The sequence below is a fragment of the Patagioenas fasciata genome, chromosome 2 (assembly GCF_037038585.1).
Source record: "Patagioenas fasciata isolate bPatFas1 chromosome 2, bPatFas1.hap1, whole genome shotgun sequence".
In the NCBI taxonomy this organism is placed as follows: domain Eukaryota; kingdom Metazoa; phylum Chordata; class Aves; order Columbiformes; family Columbidae; genus Patagioenas; species Patagioenas fasciata.
In genome coordinates, this window is record NC_092521.1 from 165,219,020 (window position 1) to 165,241,216 (window position 22,197).

Here is a 22,197-nt window from a genome sequence, read left to right on the forward strand (position 1 = left end):
ATCAAGCATGTAATTTCCTTTCTCCCTGGCTCTCCCCTTCTGTCCCTGTCTCTGGCCAGTCCCGTGGCTCATCGGTGGCAGTGGCCAGTCTCCCTGGTGACAGCCAGGACAGCCGACCTTCAGCAGAGCCACGTGAGATACGCGATCACTGCAGGACGTGGGCTAGGAAACCCCCAAATTGGCTTTTTTCCTGCCGGTTAGAAGGAATGCAAGAGAGCAAGCCTGGGGAAACCCTGAGAAACCTCTGTGTTTGAAAGTAAAAAAAAAGTGAAGAAATATAGTAAATTTAAAAGAAACAAACAAACAAAATGAAAAACGTACAAACAACAAAACCAAAAACCAAAACAAAACAAACCCCCAGATGATCTGCCCTTTAACATCCAAACTGCATCCATATAAAGCTTCCAGCTTACTTGCAGTGTTATGTCAGATTTACACGGTGGTCGCAGAGATTAAAACCGATCCCTACCATTCATCAGTTAACACCAGCTTATGTGAGCCTGTGTAAATACGTGTGTTTGTCTGCACAGCCATTAGGCTTGGCATCAGAAACACAATCCCCACGGAGCCAGCAAAAGAGACATTTCTACCTGTTTTCAAATAAAACAGTGCTACTTCAGTATCTAGAGTGTGGATTTAGTTGTCACGTTTATTTACTACTTTCGGATGTTATCTGCCGCCTGTGGAGCTGAGCGTGAATAACTTACCAGCCTGCACAGATAACTTTGCTTTTTTTGTTTCAGTCCAGCTCGAGACAGAAATCCTGTAAAAAGTTTTCATTCCAAACCTTGTGCTCAGTGATGATACAGGAGTTAAAGAAGTGAGGGTAAAATTCCTGAGGCACTCCTAAAGACTTTTCGAAGAACCTTAAAAAGCCTCTTAAAAACGGCAGCAGAGATCGAACGCTGTTAAGGGAGGGGAAAGGAAAAAAAAAAAAGGAAGAAAAAACTTTGGCAGGCATACAGTGCCTTACATCAATCTAGCAGTCAGCATCTATGTGGACGTTCTTTCCTCCTTTTGTGCAACACCCCTTCCCTCCTACAGACCACCCAAAACCCTATAAATAATCCAGGGACTGTATTTTTTCTCTAGATTTCTGTACAGACCTCAAAGGAAAAATATCAAGCAAGAGAAGGGAGAGAGGGAAAAGGGAAAGTGAGGAGGGGAGAGAGAGGAAAGATGGCTAGTGAATTCAAAAAGAAAATCTTCTGGAGGGCAGTAGTGGCTGAGTTCCTTGCCATGAGCCTTTTTATTTTTATCAGCATTGGCTCGGCTCTGGGTTTTAGTTTCCCAGTGGTGGGCAACAAAACATCCACAAGGTCTCAGGACAACGTGAAGGTTTCGCTGGCTTTTGGGTTATCCATCGCTACCATGGCACAAAGCGTGGGCCACATCAGCGGTGCGCACCTGAACCCGGCTGTCACCCTGGGCCTCCTGCTGAGCTGCCAGATCAGCATCTTCAAGGCGCTCATGTACATCATTGCCCAGTGCCTGGGGGCAGTGGTGGCCACAGCTATTCTGTCAGGAGTCACCTCTTCTCTCCCAAACAACCTCCTGGGGCTCAACTCTGTAAGTAGAAACTCCTAATTCCTCCTTCTTTATCTATCTATCATCTATCTATCTATCTATCTATCTATCTATCTATCTATCTATCTATCTATTTATTTTAAGTAGAAATGTAACACCTGTAACCTATGTTTGTGTGTTGGGTGCTCAGGCAGCCAAATGCTTATCGTAGCAGGGGATCCAGTCTTGACTGATTGCCAGGGTCGGTCTGTGTCACAGGGACTGTCCTTCCTCCCCACTCCGTTTCCAGAGCTCTAGGACATTGTGGTCATGGTGGAGCACTAGAACAGGCTCCCCAGGGAGGTGTCACGGCCCCAAGCCTGACAGTGTTCAAGAAGAAACTGGACAACACCCTCAGATACATGGTGTGAACTGTGGGGTTGTCCTGCGCAGGGACAGGAGTTGGACTTGATCCTTATGGGTCACTTCCAATCGAGGACATTCTATGACCAGTTTTGCTTATGTTTGATTTTGTACATCCAAGTTGCTGAAAGGTGCCTTCTGACACCAGATTAACATTGATATCACTGATAGTCGCATGTTCAAGTGGTTCTGATGGTCTCGGGTAACGTGATGGTTGATGTGCATATAACAATGTTGGTTTTGCTTCTGTGAGTGTGGTTCAGTATCTAATTAACGGTTTGTGTAACCTGATGGTGACTGCAATGAAAACCTATGGGAACAGTGAGAGATGTGTAGCTAGAGAAACCATACCACCAAAAGTGTGAGCACTACCTGTTGCATTAGGCAGAGATCCTGCCTGACACAGAATCCCAGCTGCACTTTCAGTGTGTTCCTCCTTTTGCTGTTCAAAAATAGGAAAACTCTTGAATTCTCAGGTGTAAACTGGAGAAAGTTGTCAGGCAGCTGCATTTCAGAGGGCTGTGGGTTTCAGCCCCATCCCAGCCAGGTGCTCACAGCTATTGACCATCACACTTCATAAAAACTGCCTGGCTGCAGCTCCTCCTCCTCCAAATGTTGACATTTTACTGTGTTATTGTACCAAAACAGGAGAAAAAAAATGATAGATACGCTTTTAAATGTGAAATCATCCCACTGTCAGAGGCAGTCCTACGGCAACAGCAGTACACAGAGTACTATAAATGGAAATTCCCTTCTAGTCACTTATTTCACCAGATTCTGTTAAAAACAAGTATTTCACATTTTTTCTATGGCCCCTTTCTTACAGAATATTTCTGACTGCAGTTTGAAACTTGAGACTATTTGAAATCTTATGCCCATTTGAAATTGCAGGGGTATTTGAGACATAAAGCTGCAATATCTCTTCAGAAATCATTTAGGCAAAAGGAGAAGAAAGGAGCAAAAATGTTAAATTAGCAAATAAAGTAATGCTGTTGCATGCTGTGGCATTACAGTTGATTCAAAAAAGTTAGGCAGTTTTTGAAAACATAATAAAATCTACTATTAATAAAGTGATTCGTGAGCATCTTAAAATCATCTTCCCTCGTGTCACTCTGTGGGTTGACCACTTACCTCCCTTGAGCCTGGTGCCCACAGGTGTTCCATCGTGCCACCGTTCTGGAAACTTTGATGGGTGAATCCAAAACATTTTGGGGAAGAAGACTGAATCATTTTATTAACTCCAGAAGGCTCTGGCTGTGTGTGTGATATGTGATCTTTTCCTCTGAAACCACTGGCAGAGGGAACTGCTCAACCACACGGGACAGGGTATCCGCCCGAGTGGTTTCCTCGAGAGGTCCAACTGCCATTAAACATGGGAGGTCTGGTTTAAGTAGCACTTCTGTTTGGTTTTCCCCTTTTGCTTGCCACAAAATGCTTACAGCTGGCTCCTTCCTTTATCCAAAAACCCTGAAATTGTCCATTTATAAAGACGGTGTAAACGATCACCCCAGACTCTACTTGCTCCTCAGCCAGTAACTCTCCGAGCTACAAAGATATAATTCAGAGCTCTGCACAAGGACATCCGAGAAGAGAATTGCCTATGGGCACAGATGGAAAGAGCAGGAAAATTAGGAAAGATCAATACAGTCACTGGTTTTAGTAACCTTAGGAGACCACTTCATGAATCTCAAAAATTGCATGTTAGGGTGGAAGCCTTGTTTCCCCTCCACGAAGCTCTCTGGAATATAATCAAAACCATCATTTTCAAAGCCATCAAATACACTGTAGGCGAAAATGGATAGTGCAAGTCTCCATTGTGCCGGTTTTGCAAGTCTGGTAACACTTTCTGTGCACAAATTAATGGATAAAGTGGTTCCTAAACACTGGGAAAAGCCCCAGTCTCAGTTCTTTTAATTGTCAAATACTCAAAATTTTGATTTTTTTAAATTTATTTTTCCTTTCTCATCCAGTTATAAATGTTTTGGCTAGAGGAACAGTGGGGAGACCTCCCAAGGGATGGGGAAGGCAGCAGCTGTTTTTCTCCCTTGCAAAAAGGAACTAGTGAGGAAAGCAAATCCATTCATTTCCCACTGACAAGCTGGGACTATCTGGGGAAGGCTGAGGGGGGAGCTGGGTCTGACCCCAGTGCAGGGGAGACGGCAGAACGTCTGTCCTTGTGCAGAGTCGATCACAATGGGGCATATCCTGAAACCACAGCCCAGCACCACGAGCACGCTGCCTCCTTCAGCAAACAGATGATAAGGACAAACCACAGAGATTTGCTTTTATGCCTTTGATTTTTAACCTGAGGAGAAGGAGGGGAGAGACAGAGCTGGAATCCCTGCCAGTTGCTTTGTCTTCCTGCCCTTCCTGTGGAAAATGAGGTGTAGATTCACTATGGAGAGAAAGAAGAGAAAGAAAGGGAGTGCTGTTTGTTTGACAAGGCTGGGAAGACTTGGACGTGCATGACTGTGTCCTCTGTTCTGTCCCTCTCGTGCTCTTGGAGGGCTGTTTTTTACAGGAAAAAATGTGGTGGGGGCAGTTTAATGAAGTCAGTGGCTATTCAGTGTCCCCAGTGGATACTGGGTGGGGTTGAATGCCTGAACTTAGTTTTATCCTGCCCAGCTGTAGGTCTCTCACCGAGGGACCAGGTGGGGGAACCCACTTCCATAGGTTTCTCTCTAGTTCACAGAGAAGGAGAGACAACGGGAGGTACTTCAGCCTTTAGATCCATTGAGCTGTCCTCCACAGAGAGCCAGCTCTATTTCGGCATGATGAGGCTTCAGGTTTGGTACATCTATTAAGTACCCAAAAAGGAGTGGGATGAATCTGTCCCTTTTTTGTTGCCCAAAGGGAAACACAAGAAAATGGAGCACAAAAAACAGCTGTGGAAGGTGCAAGGCTGAAGAGAAGGAAGGGAGAAAGAAAAAGCAGGATGCTCCTTTAACATGTTCAATATTAAGGTCTGTTTTATACCAAGACAAGCAAAACAGTCACATATGATGAGTTTGATCCAAACTTTAATGAAATGGAAATATTTTTAGTTATTTTGACTGATTCTGAACAAGACATTCTGGACGATATTCAGAGATGCATTTAGATTACCAAATCCTTTTAAGGCTCTTCACTTCCCATGTATTTTCATACTGGTGTGGCTGCCACAGTAAAAACTTTTAGAACTGGAAAAGCTGAAAGAGGAGTATGCAGTGTGTTTGTTCTAAAAATGTAAATATTTTTCCTTACATCATCTTGTATCTTCTTTTGGCAATTGGATTACTACATGTTGCAAATTTCCATTGGGTAAAGCTATAAGAATAGAGAATACCTAATCCAAAATGCAGTCATCTGCCAGCATATCTGACTATTGTCTAGTGAGGACAGATCTGTAGTTTGGATAATGGAAGAAACTATTCATCATGGGCAGTTAATGATCAGAAAAGAGCACAGGCAGGAAAGGCGGGTGAGAGGAGACTTCTGTGCTGTAAGGTAATACAATATTTGTAGCTTAGTAATTATTACCTTGAGAACTTTCATCAAGCTTTTAAAAACATGCTGAAAAAATTTCTTTAGCTCAGTTTTTTGTGTATGTTATTGTTTTTGGTTTGGTTTGTGTGTTTTGGTTTTTTTTAATGAAAATAATCAGAATTTGTAAAAAACGCAGACACTGCTTTACAATTTCATAATTTCCGTATATAAGCATACTGAGCAGAGTGCCAGGAAATGTGCCTCCTAAGTCTTGAGGCTACAATTTGAAAGCTATTTGAAAACTCTGCCTTGAAGGTTATAAAACAAATATATATTTTTTTTTTTTAAGTTAGAAGTGGATCAAAAATTATAGGCAAGGAAAACAGACCTGAAGATACTGTTGCTCAAGGCAGATAAAGAGAAAAGAAAAACAACCAAGAACAACAAATATAAGGACTTGGTTTAAAAAATAAAAAAAGGTCAGTGTACTGAAAAATGTTGTTTGTGCAACTGAAGAACTTTCTGGAAAAGCCAGAAGAGGTCTGTGGTCGGTGGATTCAGAGGTTTGGAGTGTTTTCTTAAGGCAGGTGAACAGTCATATAGATGCCACTCCTGGAGCATGGAAAATCGCCTGTTTCTGGAACATCCTTTGGATTTCCAGTGTTCTCGGCGGTGCCTCTGCCATTTACTTCTCAGGATGGTGTCCCCAAAGCTGGATCAGCTGGGGCAGAACTGCTGCACATAAGGATGGAATGCCCTCTGTTGATAAACATACGGCAGCCAACTCCAAATTCTTTCTCAAAGACATGGAGAAAGGAGCCTTTTTCTGTCCTAATTCTTTGTCCCAAGGCAATATCTGCTACTTTGAGATACGTTCCACCCTCAACAAAGTCACACTAAAGAATTAGTCCCCTTTCTATAAGCAGCAGCAGCAGAGAAGCTTTTAACTCCTATGCTGGAGATGTTTTTTGTTTGATTTGTTTTTTTCTCTGTTCTTTATGTGTCACCCAACTCTAGCTTTGTTCTGTTACTTGGGAAAACCAAAGGCTGGACAATCTGTTGTTTCCAGGACACTGGAGCATAGGATGGAGCACACAGTGTGCAGATACTTAGCCTCTGCAGATCTATCATCTTACCTGTGGGACTTCAGTGCTGGTGACTTTTCTCACGATGAATTTCCAAGGCACAGAGACCTCTAGTGCAAATGTAAAATTGTCCCCACACTAGGAGTTCCATTTCATAAAGTTGAGACTTGCTGTTTAGTTTCAATGGTGTGTGTGGTTCAGAAATCATTATTATTATTATTTTTTTTTTTTTTATCCTGATATCCCTCACTGAATATTTCTATCCTTTTGAAAGCTACCTCAGAGGGAATCATGGACAGGAATCACCAGACTCCCCACATTGGGTCCAAACCGGTGTATCCGTGGTGGTCCTCTGACCATGGGGAGTGGGACTTGCATGATTGGCCTTGATGACTCATTGTTTACCTTGTGTTTCCCTCTCTCTTTGTGCCCACACCCTATGAGTCTGTTCTCCTCCAACCTCAAATTAAACAAAGCCGGGTTGCGTTGGAAGAACTTCCAAAATAAACTGAGAGGTTGACAGTGTGAGTGGACAACTGAGTAATGATGTTGCTTTTCCTCTGAGTCAGTATGGAAAATTGCAGCTCCAGAGGTGTCGCTGGATGGACGAGACATGCAGCTGAGCTCCTGACCTCCAGCACTTATTAAAGATCCTTGGATGACTTTTCTTAGTGCAGATTATATACTGGATCTTTCTCAAGTTTCGATACAATGAGTTTTGTTCTCCTTGTCCCTCTGCCCTCCATGTTTTCCATCCAATGTAGAATTCTCCTGCCAACCTTGCCTATGCTGGGACATCTGCGTGCTTAAGGACTTGACCTTATACAACGGACCAGAAATCACTGCATTTTTAGAGTGAGCGAAATGGTTCCTGTACATGAGATTGTTCCGGGATTTTTATTTCTCAACAAAGAGCACCACAACAATAGCTCATTATTCAATTTCAATATTGCAGCAGCAGTCTTTTATGGCATGCCAGCATTGTATTGAATTGCATGAGGCCGGGGAGGTGGAACACAGGAAAGGCACCTGCTCAAAACTGGCCATAGTCTTGCTCACTTTCTGATGTGTTCACACAGTGACAGCAGAAACATCTGGGCTGAGATGTAAACCTGACGGTTATCGCCCATCCTCCAGAACATTTGAGGAGAACTGGGCTTACAGATCTAACTCTTATCTCAGGGCTCAGAAGTTATTTCTTGTTTCCATTTCCATTATGATTTGCTTAGTGTTTCTATAATAATGTAGCCATACCCTGAGGTTTTGGCAGGGAGCAGGCAGGGATGCAACATGGATATTTCTGGGACAAGGTGAGGCCCTCATTGATTGTCCACCTGCACATCAGTCTTTTGGTGCCAGAACAGAAGGGTTCAAGGGAGTTTTATACCATGGCCTGTGTCTGTGTCCTGAAGATCCACGGGTGACTAGGGCATTGTCTGAAAAATGTTCCTCAAGCCCCAGATTAAAGGTCTTCTTCAAATAGAAACAATAGAAAGAGGTGTACAGAGGGTTGTAAAATAATGCTGCAATAGATCTAAAAACATTATTAATTTGGTAGATTGGAAAACATTATGCATTTGGTATATTGGTTAATATTGTAATTCAAATGGAGTAATGCTGGGATTTTTTGGAGAACATTATTTTTCCTGTGTTTGATCAACTGTCAAACTGAGTAGGATTAAGTATGAAACAAGGAAATTAATTTTGCCACCACCATTCCTGTCAGATGAATAAACAGTTAAAATTGTTTTCCTTCCTTAGCATTCTCTGTATTAAGACATATGTATCTGGATATTTCGTGCATATATATCTTCACACCTCCACACATACCCTCACACACCAGAGACAGACAGACTGAGAGACAGAAAGATTCTTCAGATAAGTTAAACCCAAATTTCATTGCATTATTTAAATTAACTAGACATTTAAAATAAAATATCTATTAGTGGGTGTTGATTCTAAATCACGATCTGACATGGCAAGAGCAACAGTCTGAGAACAAATGGAAATTTCCACAATAAACATGAGAATGAATATTATAGATCTCTTCTGGTTAGATTGGTGCAATAGTAAAAACAACATATAAGATATTGTAGCAGGGATCATGTACTTCAGCAGATTTTTTGGAACCTTCAGGTGAAGCAAGAGCAACATTTCTTCAATCAGGGAATCCTAAAAAACTATATCACTATCTGGACTGTATATATCTACCTTTAAGTGAAGCATTTTTAAAGCAAGGATACTGAACCACATCATAAGCACCAAGGGAAGACAAAATAGCCCTTGAAAAATTTCCTGTTTGCCTCAAGAGGAAATTGCCTGTTTTCTTTAGAGCAGTAGTACATTTTTGCTTATTTGTCCATTCTCTGGCTTAATTGAGAAAATTCAATAACAGAGAGATCTTTATCTGCTATCCCAATTGAAAATGTCAAAGAAATCTTCATTCTTAGAAAATTCTCCATTCCAGGGCTACGGAAACCAGATCAAACTGTTGTGCTTGGGCTCAGTTTCATAGGTAGCAAACTACAGGTACGCTATGTGTCTGCATTTCCCAGTTGCTCTATTTCCCTGTCTTTAAACTGCTGTCTCTTTATTTTAAGTATGCGGGGGCAGGGGCACATGGGCTGATGTGGTACCTGGCACAATGAGACATCACGTTCTGTGGCTTTGATCCTTAGTACCTCCAGATTAATATTAATACCAATGGAGATGCCTCCTGGAGGTTTTTCTGACCTGGCTGGGAGCAACATGTGGTTTGTGTATTTATTAATGTGCAACCTAATGGGAAAGCACTGCTCTTTCTGGCATCCAGAGCCAAAGCTAATGCTGGTGTTTAAGTGCTGCAACTCCACTGAAGTCAATGAGATCTGAGGCTAAGGCACAGCATTAACTTGTTAAATCAAATCTACAGGACTTCACAGGCGTTCTGGAGGAAACTCTATAAACAGCAGGAGGGCAGAGATGAGTTCTGAAATGTCTGCAGGAGGTTTCTCTTTTGGCATTTGAGGACTAGAAAGGGGCAAAGAAATCCTGTGTGTACTTTCCTAGTAGAGCCCTGTGCATCCCCTCTCCAGGAATCACTGAGAAACCCCACAGAAAACCAAACTTTTCCAGGACCCTGACACTAATTCTGTGCCAAGTGAAGTCGATGGATGCTTTCAAACCAGAACCGTGGCACACGTTTCCTTACAGATATACACACTTCTCCTGAAGTTAATCATGACTGCATTTGGACTGAGGAATTAATAAAGACTAGTTTGGCCCCTTTTCCTTCCTTTGATAAAACTTCTTGCTTGATGAACAAGGTGGAGAATTGAAGGAGTTGGAATTGTTCCACTAATTCTTGAAAGATCTGGTTTTTTTCTTCCCATGGATATGCCAAATCTTCAATGTTCTGCACAAGGCTGGCTTTGTGAACTACCTCAAACTTGGAAAGTTTGAAAACTTCACAGGTTGTTCTAGAAGTATAAAATGAATATTGTTTCAGCACAATTACCAACAACCATATTTTGGGGTTTCTGCAAATCCAGCTAGTTATTCCAGTGAAAACATAGAAAGGAAGATTCAATTAGGCTTGAAATTCACATATGCCCAAATTCCCCATTGAAAGAGCATCTCCTTCTAGGCTGATAATACAGGTTCAGAAATAGCTCTGTGGTATAAATGAGTGCTTCAGAAGTGTTACGGAAAATGAACTACTTACATGGGCTTTGCTGGGTAAAGAAAAACAAAACAAAACAAAACAAAACAGCCCACTATTCCTCATCCTCTGAATAGAAGTTGTTTATTTCTCAGCGGCAAGATTGAAAAAAAAGTTTCCACAAAGCAACTTTCCCACAGGCACATCAAAAAGCAAAAGTGTAAATGAGACAAATGGTCTATCTCTAACTAGCTGTGCTAAATGGAAGGCCTATAGAGTAATTTACTTTACTGGCCTCACATGTAAACTTTCTGTGCTCTGGTTTAATATAAATGAAACCATCACTCCTTATGGCATCCCAAGCTGCTGCAACACAAAGCCCTGGCTGGTTTCTCATCAGCCTGAAGACAGGGTGGGAGGAGAGAGGTTAGTCCTGTTCCTGGAGGGTGTCTGCTGTCCAGAGAATGGAAAATATGATTTGTGCCTTGGGAACTGAATGAGTCCCCTTTAGAGCTCTGAAGGCTGTATTTATAGGAAGGATAATCTAGCAGAGGACAATATGTTTTGTCCCTAGGTTCTGCTGAATGCTTCTATTGTTGATCTAGGATACAATCCAAAGCTAATTCTTTGCCTCATAAGCAGCTTCTTTTGAGTGCTCCAGTCATATAGTTTTAAGCGAAACTCTTTAGATCTTTGCCTGTCTCTACTTACTAAAGAAATTAGTCTATTTTACTCCCTGAATCCCTAACACTCAAATAATGAGTATAGAAACCCAGAAGCTGTTGAATAGCAAGGAGATGAGAGAGTAACTGTAGTTAAATAGCTGGGGATAAAGTCATTGAATAGATTTTGACTGTGAGTTAAAGGAAGTGTCATAGCTACGGAGATCGGGGAAAGACTTCCAGCTAAAGAAAGGTATGCTATCAAGATGGAATTTATCAAGTTATTTTTATGACATGAAAGAATTAGAAGAGTCAGACAAAATGAGAGGCAGGAGCATGGAAGATGATTCTAAGGGAAGTTAGGAGATTAATTTCTTACATTTGAAGAAGATTGCATTAAAGAACTTTACTCAGCTAAACACTTAAATGATAGTTGGTATAAAGCAGTACAATTGATATTTCCGTTGCAGGGATGAAGAAAAGGACATGAAATATTTAAAGTAATGTGAAGAGTTTTCCTTTTTTTAAAAAATACGGAAAATCAAAGACAGGAAGTTTAAGCTAGAGGAAGAAAATGTAGTAAGACCATGACACGACCTTTTTCTGAATAGTCAGTCAGTGAAATAAGTAGGGAAATGAATTTAAATTTGCTTGAATAAAATGCTCAAACTCTTCCTTTAAGAAAAAAAATGTCTGCCATTGCAGAGATAAACTAATAATATAGAATGCTGAAAACAGCAGTCCTGGTGCAAAATTTAGCTGTATATTTGAATTCATAGAATCATAAAATCATTTTGGCTGTAAGAGACAGTTAAGATTGAGTCCAACCATAACCTAAATCTGGCACTAAACCACATCCCTAAGAGCCTCAGAACATAAGAAAAGAGGTCTGTATTATACAAAGATATTGTTTATTGCAGCACAGGTCCTTAAAATGCTACAGTTTGTGTGGACAGGAGAACATAGTTCTTCTCCCAATGCTTTGATAAAAGGTAATACTTTTATAGTTGGTCCACAACATGCTTCTCATTATATGCCAACCATGCTCTTGCTTGGGTTCTGCAAAAGCTGCTTTACCTAAGGGATGGCTGGGATATGCGAAGGAGGGAAGTCCCATACATCAGTGATGTTCTGTGTGTCACTAAAGTGCTGTGGCTTAGCTTTTCTTTCTCTGAAAAACCATCAGCCTGCATGGCTTGCAATGAAGTGTTTCATAAGAATGGAGAAAATTGACATTTTCTTACTGAAAAATAGACTCCTTTATTTCTAGAGGCCACTCATTTTTCAAGAACAATTACAAACTAATCCCTGTGATATGAAAGCAATCTGGACCCTAGAAGGTACAATCCATGGCTAAAGGTTTGTTCGATGAGATGGAGCATAACACCACGTGGTGAAACCACCTTGCATAACAAACTGTCTTATCCATATAACAGGAAACAGGTTTGAACTTGATATACTTTCTCTCCTAATGAGAAAAATATGAAACCACTAGAGAAGTACAGAGTTAGGTTTACCTTGGGCCAGTTTAATTTCCTGTCCCCATTTCTCTTCTGAAGGCAGACAACCAATAAATATCCTGCTCAAAAAAAAAAAAAATATATATATATATATAAAAAAGAAAAAAATAAAAAGAAGGAAGGAAAAAGATACCAGTAGTTTGCCCACACTTTTGCTTGAAGCTGTGGAAGTCAGTCAGCTAAACATGGCAGTTAAAGGCACTCCTGAGAAACATGCTTCTGTAGTTCCAGTCTCCTGGATGATGTTGTGGAGAAATGGAAGCAATGTCACTGGTCCAAAGACCAAAAAGCAGGTGCTCATCTCAAGTACTTACTCTCATGGTCATGCTTCTGTAGTTCCAATCTCCTGGCTGATGTTGTGGAGAAATGGAAGCAATGTCACTGGTCCAAAGACCAAAAAGCAGGTGCTCATCTCAAGTACTTACTCTCATGGTCATGCTTCTGTAGTTCCAATCTCCTGGCTGATGTTGTGGAGAAATGGAAGCAATGTCACTGGTCCAAAGACCAAAAAGCAGGTGCTCATCTCAAGTACTTACTCTCATGGTCATGCTTCTGTAGTTCCAATCTCCTGGCTGATGTTGTGGAGAAATGGAAGCAATGTCACTGGTCCAAAGTTCAAAAAGCAGGTGCTCATCTCAAGTACTTACTCTCATGGTCATGACTAGATAAGGATTTTCTATTAATTTCACTCTTTGGTTTAATGGTCGTCATTTGACTATATTACAGCTCTCTTGGCTCACTCACCAATATGGATTATATCTATGTAGAGCCTTCACAATGCCGGATCCCTCACCTGTGGCTCCACTATCTGCATATGTCACCAGCTGTTCTTTGACATTAGCTCTGCTGAGACACGGCAGCATTCAGGCAATTCTGTCACAGGCTTTCCCACTGGAAAAGCCTTTCCAAAGAACCAACGTCTCATATGATGATTCAGGTTGGAAGGGGCCACAGGAGGCCCCTCTTGCTCAAGAGGTCCAACCTCTTGCTCAAAACAGAGTCAACACTGAATTCAAACCAGGTTGCTCAGGAGTGGCAGTAGCATTACCAGATAACTAATCTTTGAATGGGAGATAGGTATTGTACCTCATCCCCACTCCCAGTGATGTAAAACAGAGGAGTTCAGCATGCCCCAAGTGCTTCTTTAGCTTCCAACTGGTTACAGCTCAGGAGTTTTCTGAGATGAGCTTCCTGTAAATTTACTGAATTCCAGTGGATTTTTATCCCAGAAACTTACTCAGATGCACAGTGAACTCAGGTAAATATATTCGTGATAGAATTCTGCTCACAGAAGCATATTTAGGCTTCTGTTTGTCATCTGGGTGTTATTACAGTCAAAAGATAATTACTCAAATCAGGTTAAGGCAGTCAAGATTGATTCAGCTGATCAGATAGATGTGATAACTCTCAGGTAACCCATTTCTTGGGTATGTTTCTGGTGCTTCTCCTGTCAAAACAGTGACTTAGAAATGAAATCTAGTGGAACAATTCATGTGAACAAAAAAGAAGTCTGGATTGACTCCTATGGCGTGGGAAACTGTATGGGAGACAAATGTGGGCTTGTGTGTTTCATTTTAATCATTTAGAGCATATTTGGTTCCTTAAAACACTGAATTCACTCTTCAAGCCTCAAAAGCCTGAAATATGAAAAGCTTGGGGAATAACTGTGCAGTTCCCTGCCCTATGACATTTTTTCTGTTGCCTTAATGAACATCATCTAAAATGCAGAACATGTGAGAGTTATTGGATTGAACAGCAGTGAGAGATTTCCCCACAGATACAGCAAGGGCAAACATAGTGTCAGCCCACATACCCTGCTCACATATCTTATTGTGACCACTGGTAAGCAGCCTACAATTTCAGGGAATAAAGTCATTGCAGTGTGGGTATAGGTCACTGGAAATGACCCCTTCAACCCAACACTACAGTAAAGATGACTGTGTCATATGTTTGAAGACATTATGCTGTCTATTCAAGAAACAGAGATATGGACACCTAGTATTCTGGATATTCTCAGTAGCAGAATGCTAGATACTAAAGCTAGTGGTTGATTTTTGCCTTTCTTTTATTGACAGTCTCAGTAGTCAGGTCTCTGTAATGTACAGTAATGCTTCCTACTAGATTCCGATTAAACTTTAGAAAGCCTGAAGATTCTGGGTGTGGGTATTCTACAAAAATTCAAGCTTTCACCAAAAAATCTGAATAACATATGGAAAATACAGTGAAAGGGTAACCAACTCATGTTGCCTATGCCTACCTGCATCTGTCAAGAGCTTAAACCAGCAGATTCAAGAGGCGTAAAACGTTTCATATTGCATTGTTACCAGGGTAATGCCTGCAAATCCACTGTGACCAAGGGTAATATAAATATAACTATACACACACACACATATATATGTACATTTTAACTTGATACTAGGAAATGCACCTTCCTACTATCTGTGTTATGCTTTGGCTGGGATGTGTTTGGGGCAGTGAAGGCTCGTGCTGTTCCATGTGTCGCTGTATCCTGGAGAGTCCACACTGCTGCTGTTGTGACACTATCACTCCTACAAGTAGGCAGATACAGAATGGCCGTGATACCATACTTAAATACTACAGATTCACAGATCACAGCAAACCAGAACATCCAAGGTTCACAGCATTTTGGAACATGGCCCAGAATTCTTGCTCTCACAGTGGAACCCTGCATCCCCAGCAGGCTGCGTAAAATTATGTGCCTAGAGGAAAGCAAAAGGTTTCCTATGATATTTCCAGGTTTTCTTCAGCTCCACACAGCCCATCAATAAGTGCTGATTAGCAGGGAGAATGACCTCAAATCATGTCAGCTTTAAGATGTATTTTCCTGGAGAGAAAGGAAGAATATGATTTCCACCTCTTAAAGATAAGAATTATCACAGGTTTTAAAGGCATAATTTTACTCTTATTGTCTTCTTTCATAGAAGCTCTTCAAACAAAGGGAAAGACTAATGGTAGGTCAGTGTTAATTGTTTTAAATGCCAAGACCTTTTCAAATACTAACATCAATGTGTCACACTTCAGATCTGGATTATCTGGGATTTAACAGTTGTATTATGATAGAAGAGAATATAGTTTCACGCCCACTTTCGGGCACCTGCATACCACTCAATTATTTGCCAATACAATTGCCTTTTTTATATATCAGTGCTGCATATTGAAGAACAAGATATAAAAATATATTATTGATGCTTCAGATTGGCAGGTCTTAGAAATCAATATGTTTTCACTCTTTTTTAATGTAGCTAATCAGATTCATGTTGGCTGAAGACTCAGATGATATTTTTCAGTGCTTAGGAATTGGATATTGTGCTGCTTTGTGACAGAGGAGAAACAAGAAAAGTGATGAGCACAGGTAGAAAGTGTAAGAGTTCAGCTAAACATCTTTTAAGTTTTAAAGTTATTCAAATATTAGTTTGGGGAATATTAGGGCGTAAAACCACAAAAACATATTCAAAGCATGATTTCCCGTAGTCTCACTGTTATGGACAGGTCATAATAACATTTAATTATGTTGTTGTCACATTTGACCTAGCAATTTTTAATGCAGAGACTATGACAGATGGGATAACCTACTGACAGCACTGTTCTTGAACAGAAGTTTTGCAGAGTTTGCTTCCTACTCTGAGTCACTCACATTCTCAGTTTTGCTGGCATGTGTCCAAGCTCATGTTTCATCCTATCCGTGCAAAGTAGTTACTTCTGCTTAACACCAAGTTATTCAGCTCAGATACAGGCTTGTCTTGTCTCACTAAGATACCACTGAATATACCAATTAGAAGAACAATTCAAACTTTTTTATAACTTTGAATGGTTTAGATCCACAGTTTCTCGTTAAGCACAAGCTTCTAAAAGTACTCCTGAAATACGACAGCATTTCTATTAGATAATGTCCGGTTCTGTGAATTACCGTGGTTTTGGTAAGCTCTACAGCATTTACAATAATAGGAAATGGATTTCATTATTAATAATGTGGTTGGAATATCTATGTCTGCCAGTATGAGCTTCTTCTAGAGAACCTGCTTTACTTCAGTAGGACATTGAAACAATTGCCCCATCATGCCTTTAGGATTGATGAATTGTGGATGTTGTTGTTTTTTTCTGACTCCCAAAGAAACTGGTTAGGTTTCAGTTCAAGTTGAAAACACCAACAAGAGATATTCAGTTGACTCTCAAATGATGTCCATTGACTATGTTCCTTACCTATCCGTGTTAAAAACACACTACTAAACATCGGCATCTAGAGCCATTTTAGATACCTTTGGTCTTCTGTAGAACTTGTGTTACATCTACCAATCCCACATAAACACCATAGATATCTCGGAGTATTTCAAATAGCATTAGAGGCATGTTTTGAGGCAATTGTATAACAGCATAGGTGTCTCAATATTCATGTGGAAATCTACCCATAGAGGTTGTGTTTTGTGGGACATTTCCACGTGAAGTCCCTGTTTTGAAGAATTCATACAGGATTACAGAAAATAAGTAGTGGTGGGAGAAGAGTTACTTGTCAATAGCAGAGAAATGTATTTTCAAGCTACCCAAAGCTATGCAATTTCTTACTGTCTGTTTGTCCCTTTCTGCTCCTGTCCCTGTTTGCTTAACAATCATTGCTAAAGGCAAGTTGAGCAATGTTTAACATGACCACAGCATCCTCATTCACAGAAGCAATGAATAAATGTCTCAAGACACCACAGTTCATTGTTATGGGTAATCTCTATTGAAGGCAAATCTCTGGCTCTTTTGTTTCTCACACAGAAAACAATTGTATTCTCATTGTGTCTAGTGGTCAAGCATTCACTTTGGCTGGATGCAGCAACCATGCAATCATGTTATATCACCAGCAAAAGCTGATCATGCCTAGCAGTGACTGTTGCAAAACTGATTTCTGTTCACTTTGTTGTTTTTGTTTTTTTTTTTACCCTGTTAAGCAAAAGCAACCTGAGGACAGAAATGGTTGTGTAGGTCTGTGTTTTCCTATTGACAAACCAGATCCTGTGTAACTTTGGTTGAAGTCAGGTAGGAATATCAAGTGATGTTTTCCCTCCTGTTTCCATGCAGCTTTCAGAGGGAATCAATGCTGGCCAAGGACTAGGTATCGAAATCATTGCTACCTTCCAGCTGGTGCTGTGTGTCCTCGCCACCACAGACCGGAGAAGGAATGATGTCTCGGGATCGGCACCCTTGGCCATCGGTCTCTCTGTTGCCTTGGGACATCTTCTTGCTGTAAGTTTTACCTCTCACAGTTGATACCTGCAATGTCCCGCCACAGGATGGCCCAGTGAAGGCAGGAAGATGATGGGCAGATGATAGTTTCTTCCTTCTCTTTCCTCTTCAGAGAATGACCTTATTTTTGCAATATGTGTGGTCCTTCTTTATTGGATCATATGGCAATAAGTGATGAGGTTGCACATCTGGGAGGAGTCGCTGCCATGGGACCTGTTTCCCGGGTGGCACAAGAAAGGCAAAAAGTCTTTACCCCTTTTTCTGAGCGTGGGTAGAATGAATGAAGTGGTTGTGAGCATCTGAACCATGCTGCAGGCTCCCTCTTGCCCTCCTGTGTAATAAAGATGTCCCATGTGCATCAGTGCCTTATCACTGGTTCTCTTTCCACCTTCCAGATTGACTACACCGGTTGTGGAATTAACCCAGCCAGATCTTTTGGCTCAGCACTGATTGCCAACAACTTTGAAAATCACTGGGTAAGTTGAATACATTTGTTTAGCTTACAAGAGGCTCTGCATATACATAATCTACAAGATCAGAAACATTTAAACACATATCATTAGGACCAAGTCAGGGAGTTGACATTTCTATTTAATATAAGAAAAACAATCTCCTTTTACTCCTGACCAGCCTGAGGACATCACAAAGTCTTCAAGCTGAGTGTGTATGTTCAAAGTAATACAGCAGATTTTCTTTGGTTATTTCACTGTATTTTTATTTATTTCAAATGCTTTAAATATTAAAGCCTCATTGCACAGAATCCTGTACAGGGTATTCTTTGTTTAAATGGACTTTATAAAGTGCTAGTGCCTAATCTGGTAAAACCTAACTTAAGAAGGTTCTTAAGGAGGTTTATAAATGGAAATAGATCATCCAATGTTTGGAAGCTAATAAAATGTTAATCTTCTTAAAGTTAAGTGTTTGTTTATGTGTTTTCATGGATAAGTGCTCTGGAAACGTTATAAATTTTAGATTATTCCCTGTGGTCAAATGTGTTTAAAATGAGGAACTACATGAAAATTTACTTATTTCAGTAAAGCTCAATAAGGAAGGCTAACATAAAAGCCCTAAACAAGCATGTGTTCTTGAATATTTAAAATGCAGCTTGTTCCAGCTTTCCTTATCATATCTTGGCAGTCATTTGCATATGCATTCATGGAAATTTCATGCTAGTACAATGAGTTGTGAAAAATTTGAATACAGGTACCATTTTAATCTAAAGAGTAAAACACAAAAAGAGGACACTGGGGAATTTTGCCATTATTTTGTATTTAAACACCTCTATTGGGATAGTAAGATAATGTAGCTTAGCTGGTAGCTAGTATTTTCAGGATTTCATAGAAAAAAATATTTTCTTTTGTAGAGAGAGAGAGGAGAGATATGCTATAAAGCCTATTAAACCACTGATGCTGTTGAAGAAAAGATATTTGCAGACTCAGGAACTCTTTGCCTTGCAAATCCCCTCAAATCATCTGTTATTTCTATTAAAATCAAACTGTCTACTAAAATATTTCTATTACCTCTCCCTCCAAACTTTGCTTGCTTTATGTGATTAGTCAAGTACAATTATAGTAATATTGCCAGCTAAATAGTAACTAATATCAAATTAATCCCCTAATTAGGTCCTCACTAAGAATTACTTTTTAAATCACCTGTCACTGAAAGTTAACAAGAGAACAGAATCTAATGCCCTCATTGCTTTTAGAATTCGTAACCCTCTGTCAAATGTAGCTTGAATAAAAGAGAAGTTTTACCAGTATATACCTATTTTTAAATATGACGATTTGACCACATAGTCACACTTATTAATCTCTGGGTCTATTGCCAACTCATGGTGAGAAGTTCCTGGCTTCTTGCCATGCAGTTAAGTAAATATTTAGGTGATAGATGGTATTTTTAATGTTTTCACTGCAAATTTTGTGAAGAAAATCTTCAGAGAAGGTTTTCAGAACAGCTTCTAATGCACTAGTACCTGATATATTGACTGGGCTTGGAACTGTGTTTCAGATCTTCTGGGTTGGCCCAATCATTGGAGGAGCCAGCGCTGCTCTGATTTACGACTTCATCCTGGCTCCCAGAAGCAGCGACCTGACCGACCGCATGAAGGTGTGGACCAGTGGCCAAGTAGAAGAGTATGATCTGGAAGGAGATGATATGAACTCTCGGGTTGAAATGAAGCCAAAATAAAGAAGCACAAGGAAAAAAAAAAAAATAATACTTTGGTTTCTGAAGATTTTATCAGTGTTATAGACTTTTTGTAAACCAGCAAGCAGTACTTTGTTTTTTTTAATTCAATACGGTTTTCCATTTTTTTTCCCCCAATCTTAATAACATTTTTATACCTGGGGTTTTTCAATTACAAAGTCTTCAGGCCAAGAAATCATTAGACACTTTCATGTGAGCTAAATAAATTGGGCTGAAATTTAACCCATCCCTCACCATCACCAAATTTTCTGGTGTATCTAGCATGGATGCTTCTCCCAGCACATCACTCAGTAATGATAAACAGTTTAAATGACCAGTGTCCTGAAAGAATTGATACCAAGGATAGAGAACCATCTGTACCAATAATGTGGGCCTTATACTGGAAAAAATATTTATATAAATGTGCAAGACTGGTATCTAATGCCAACAGTGCATATGAAAAACTAAATCAAATCATTGCACAAAAACATTATTTGGAAGAAAAGGCCACTAAAAATTACTTGTGACATAGAATTATCCATAATTTTCAAAACAGGTGATAATGTCTGAGAAAGAGGGCCAGAAACGTTAAGCAGCGCAAGAATTTCCAGAGTCCCAGGATCCATTTAGATCTTCTAGAGTTTCATTCTCCCTGAATTTGAATCCAGTTCATTGTGAGCAGAGAGAACATATGAAAAAAAAAAAAAAAAGAAAAACAAAACCAAACCACTTTATATACATATAAATTCCTGGGAAGAACTAGAAACCAAATTAGAGAGTAGTAACCATGACAACAAGAACAACATAGTTCCAATATGTAAACAGGAACTGATTGTTCCTGTGACTACTCTGCTTTTGTTCATCTTACATAATTGAATCGTATGTTTTCAAACAAATCAGGAAAAAAAAAAAAGGGCCTCTTTCTTCCTGACCCCATTCTAATAGTCCATGCTGTGATATTCAGGGACAATGAACAGATATATCCACAATATGTTTTCTAATGAGGGACAAATACATACCTGTGTGTAATTTCATTTTGGGGGTTGTTGCTTTGTTTTTTATATATATATATATATATATATAAATGTTTATATATATGTTTTATACAGAAAGCGTAGTATACTGTTTTGTAAGAAAATAAGAGCATGAGACAAGTGGAAAGAATTGCAGCAGCGCTTAGCAAAATAAACAACACTGGAAAAGTAAAGAAAATTAACACTCTAAATGATGTGGAAGACTATTTTCTGTTTTCGTTTTTGTGTGTGTGCTACTTATGATTTCTTGAGTAACCCGAAGCATTAGCTGGTCTTACCTACTAACTATAAAATATAGTTAAAGCAGATACATGCTGATATACTTGTTCTGCACTAAATATTTTTACATAAAATATGAGGCCCAGGGGAACCTAAATAGAAAGCTGCACATTTTATGGTTCGGACAAACACCCCAGAAATAATGTGATGGATGTCTCCTGTTAGAGATACAGTGTGGACATGGGAATTGAGAGAGGTTTGACATGGGAATTCATATAGGTTGGGTCATTTCATCAAATCGAGCAGATGTAAAATGAAAATAAAAATAAAATCACCAGCAAACTAAAACAGAATAGATTTTATCTTTCTTGCCCACATTTTGTGTGTTAATCCGTGTATTGTACATACAGCATGATTGGATTTTGGGGTGGTTTAAAAATAAACAAAATCAGTTGTGCTAACATAAGAACTGTTCATGATTCTTGATTTTTGACTTGCCTTCAACACAATGCAATTCCGTTTTCTGTACCATTCTTCACATGCCCATCAAAAGACTGAGACAATTTCTGCTTTTCCACTCATGACTGCTCCTTCGATCTGGTGGTAGCATTTGTGGAAAATAAACTTCTGCCTTTCTATGGCAGGAAAGCAGGTCCTCACCTGGAAGTAAGCTCTATCTAAATTGTACTTAGTAAAGATGTAGTATACCAGGACCTTGTGCCCACTCTCCCGAATATTATTTTAAACTTTAGTCGTTGGTATCCTACTGTATCCATTGACCCCAAATTAAACCTTTTTTTTTTTCTTCCTTGTAGAATCTGTGAGTCAGAACACTTGCAGAAGTCACTCACAGTAAATATTTTGACAAGCTTGATAACACATATAGTGATGTAGAAACTGTGAGATTCACAATTTGTTCCTTAGTCTACACCTTGCAAACAGCAATAACTTAGGTTGTTTTCTATGCTTTAAAGTCCAAAACTTTGAAGACAAGCAATGCTGCCTTTCCATTTGGTGTGTAATAGGACTCCAACTGCTGCTGCTTAAGATCACCATAGTAATAAATAAAATAGATGAAAGATGTACAATAACTTTCACTAGTGAAAAAAATAACACAAACAGGTCAAAGTAAATCAAGTGTCATTTGTTGGTGTATTTGTTCATCTATTCACAGTGATAATTTCTAAAGAATTTACAGTAAAGCACTTGGAAATC

The 22,197-nt window shown here is 39.7% G+C and overlaps 1 protein-coding gene across 1 annotated transcript; it reads left to right on the plus strand.

Annotated features, from left to right (window-relative positions):
- Positions 1–1,064: 1,064 nt before the first annotated feature.
- Positions 1,065–21,451, plus strand: AQP1 (aquaporin 1 (Colton blood group)). The gene is made up of 4 exons (XM_065830025.2): positions 1,065–1,569; positions 17,381–17,545; positions 17,941–18,021; positions 19,553–21,451. Exons 1-4 carry the CDS (start codon positions 1,180–1,182, stop codon positions 19,730–19,732), a joined length of 816 nt encoding a protein of 271 aa, XP_065686097.1. The 5' UTR covers positions 1,065–1,179; the 3' UTR covers positions 19,733–21,451.
- Positions 21,452–22,197: the final 746 nt, after the last annotated feature.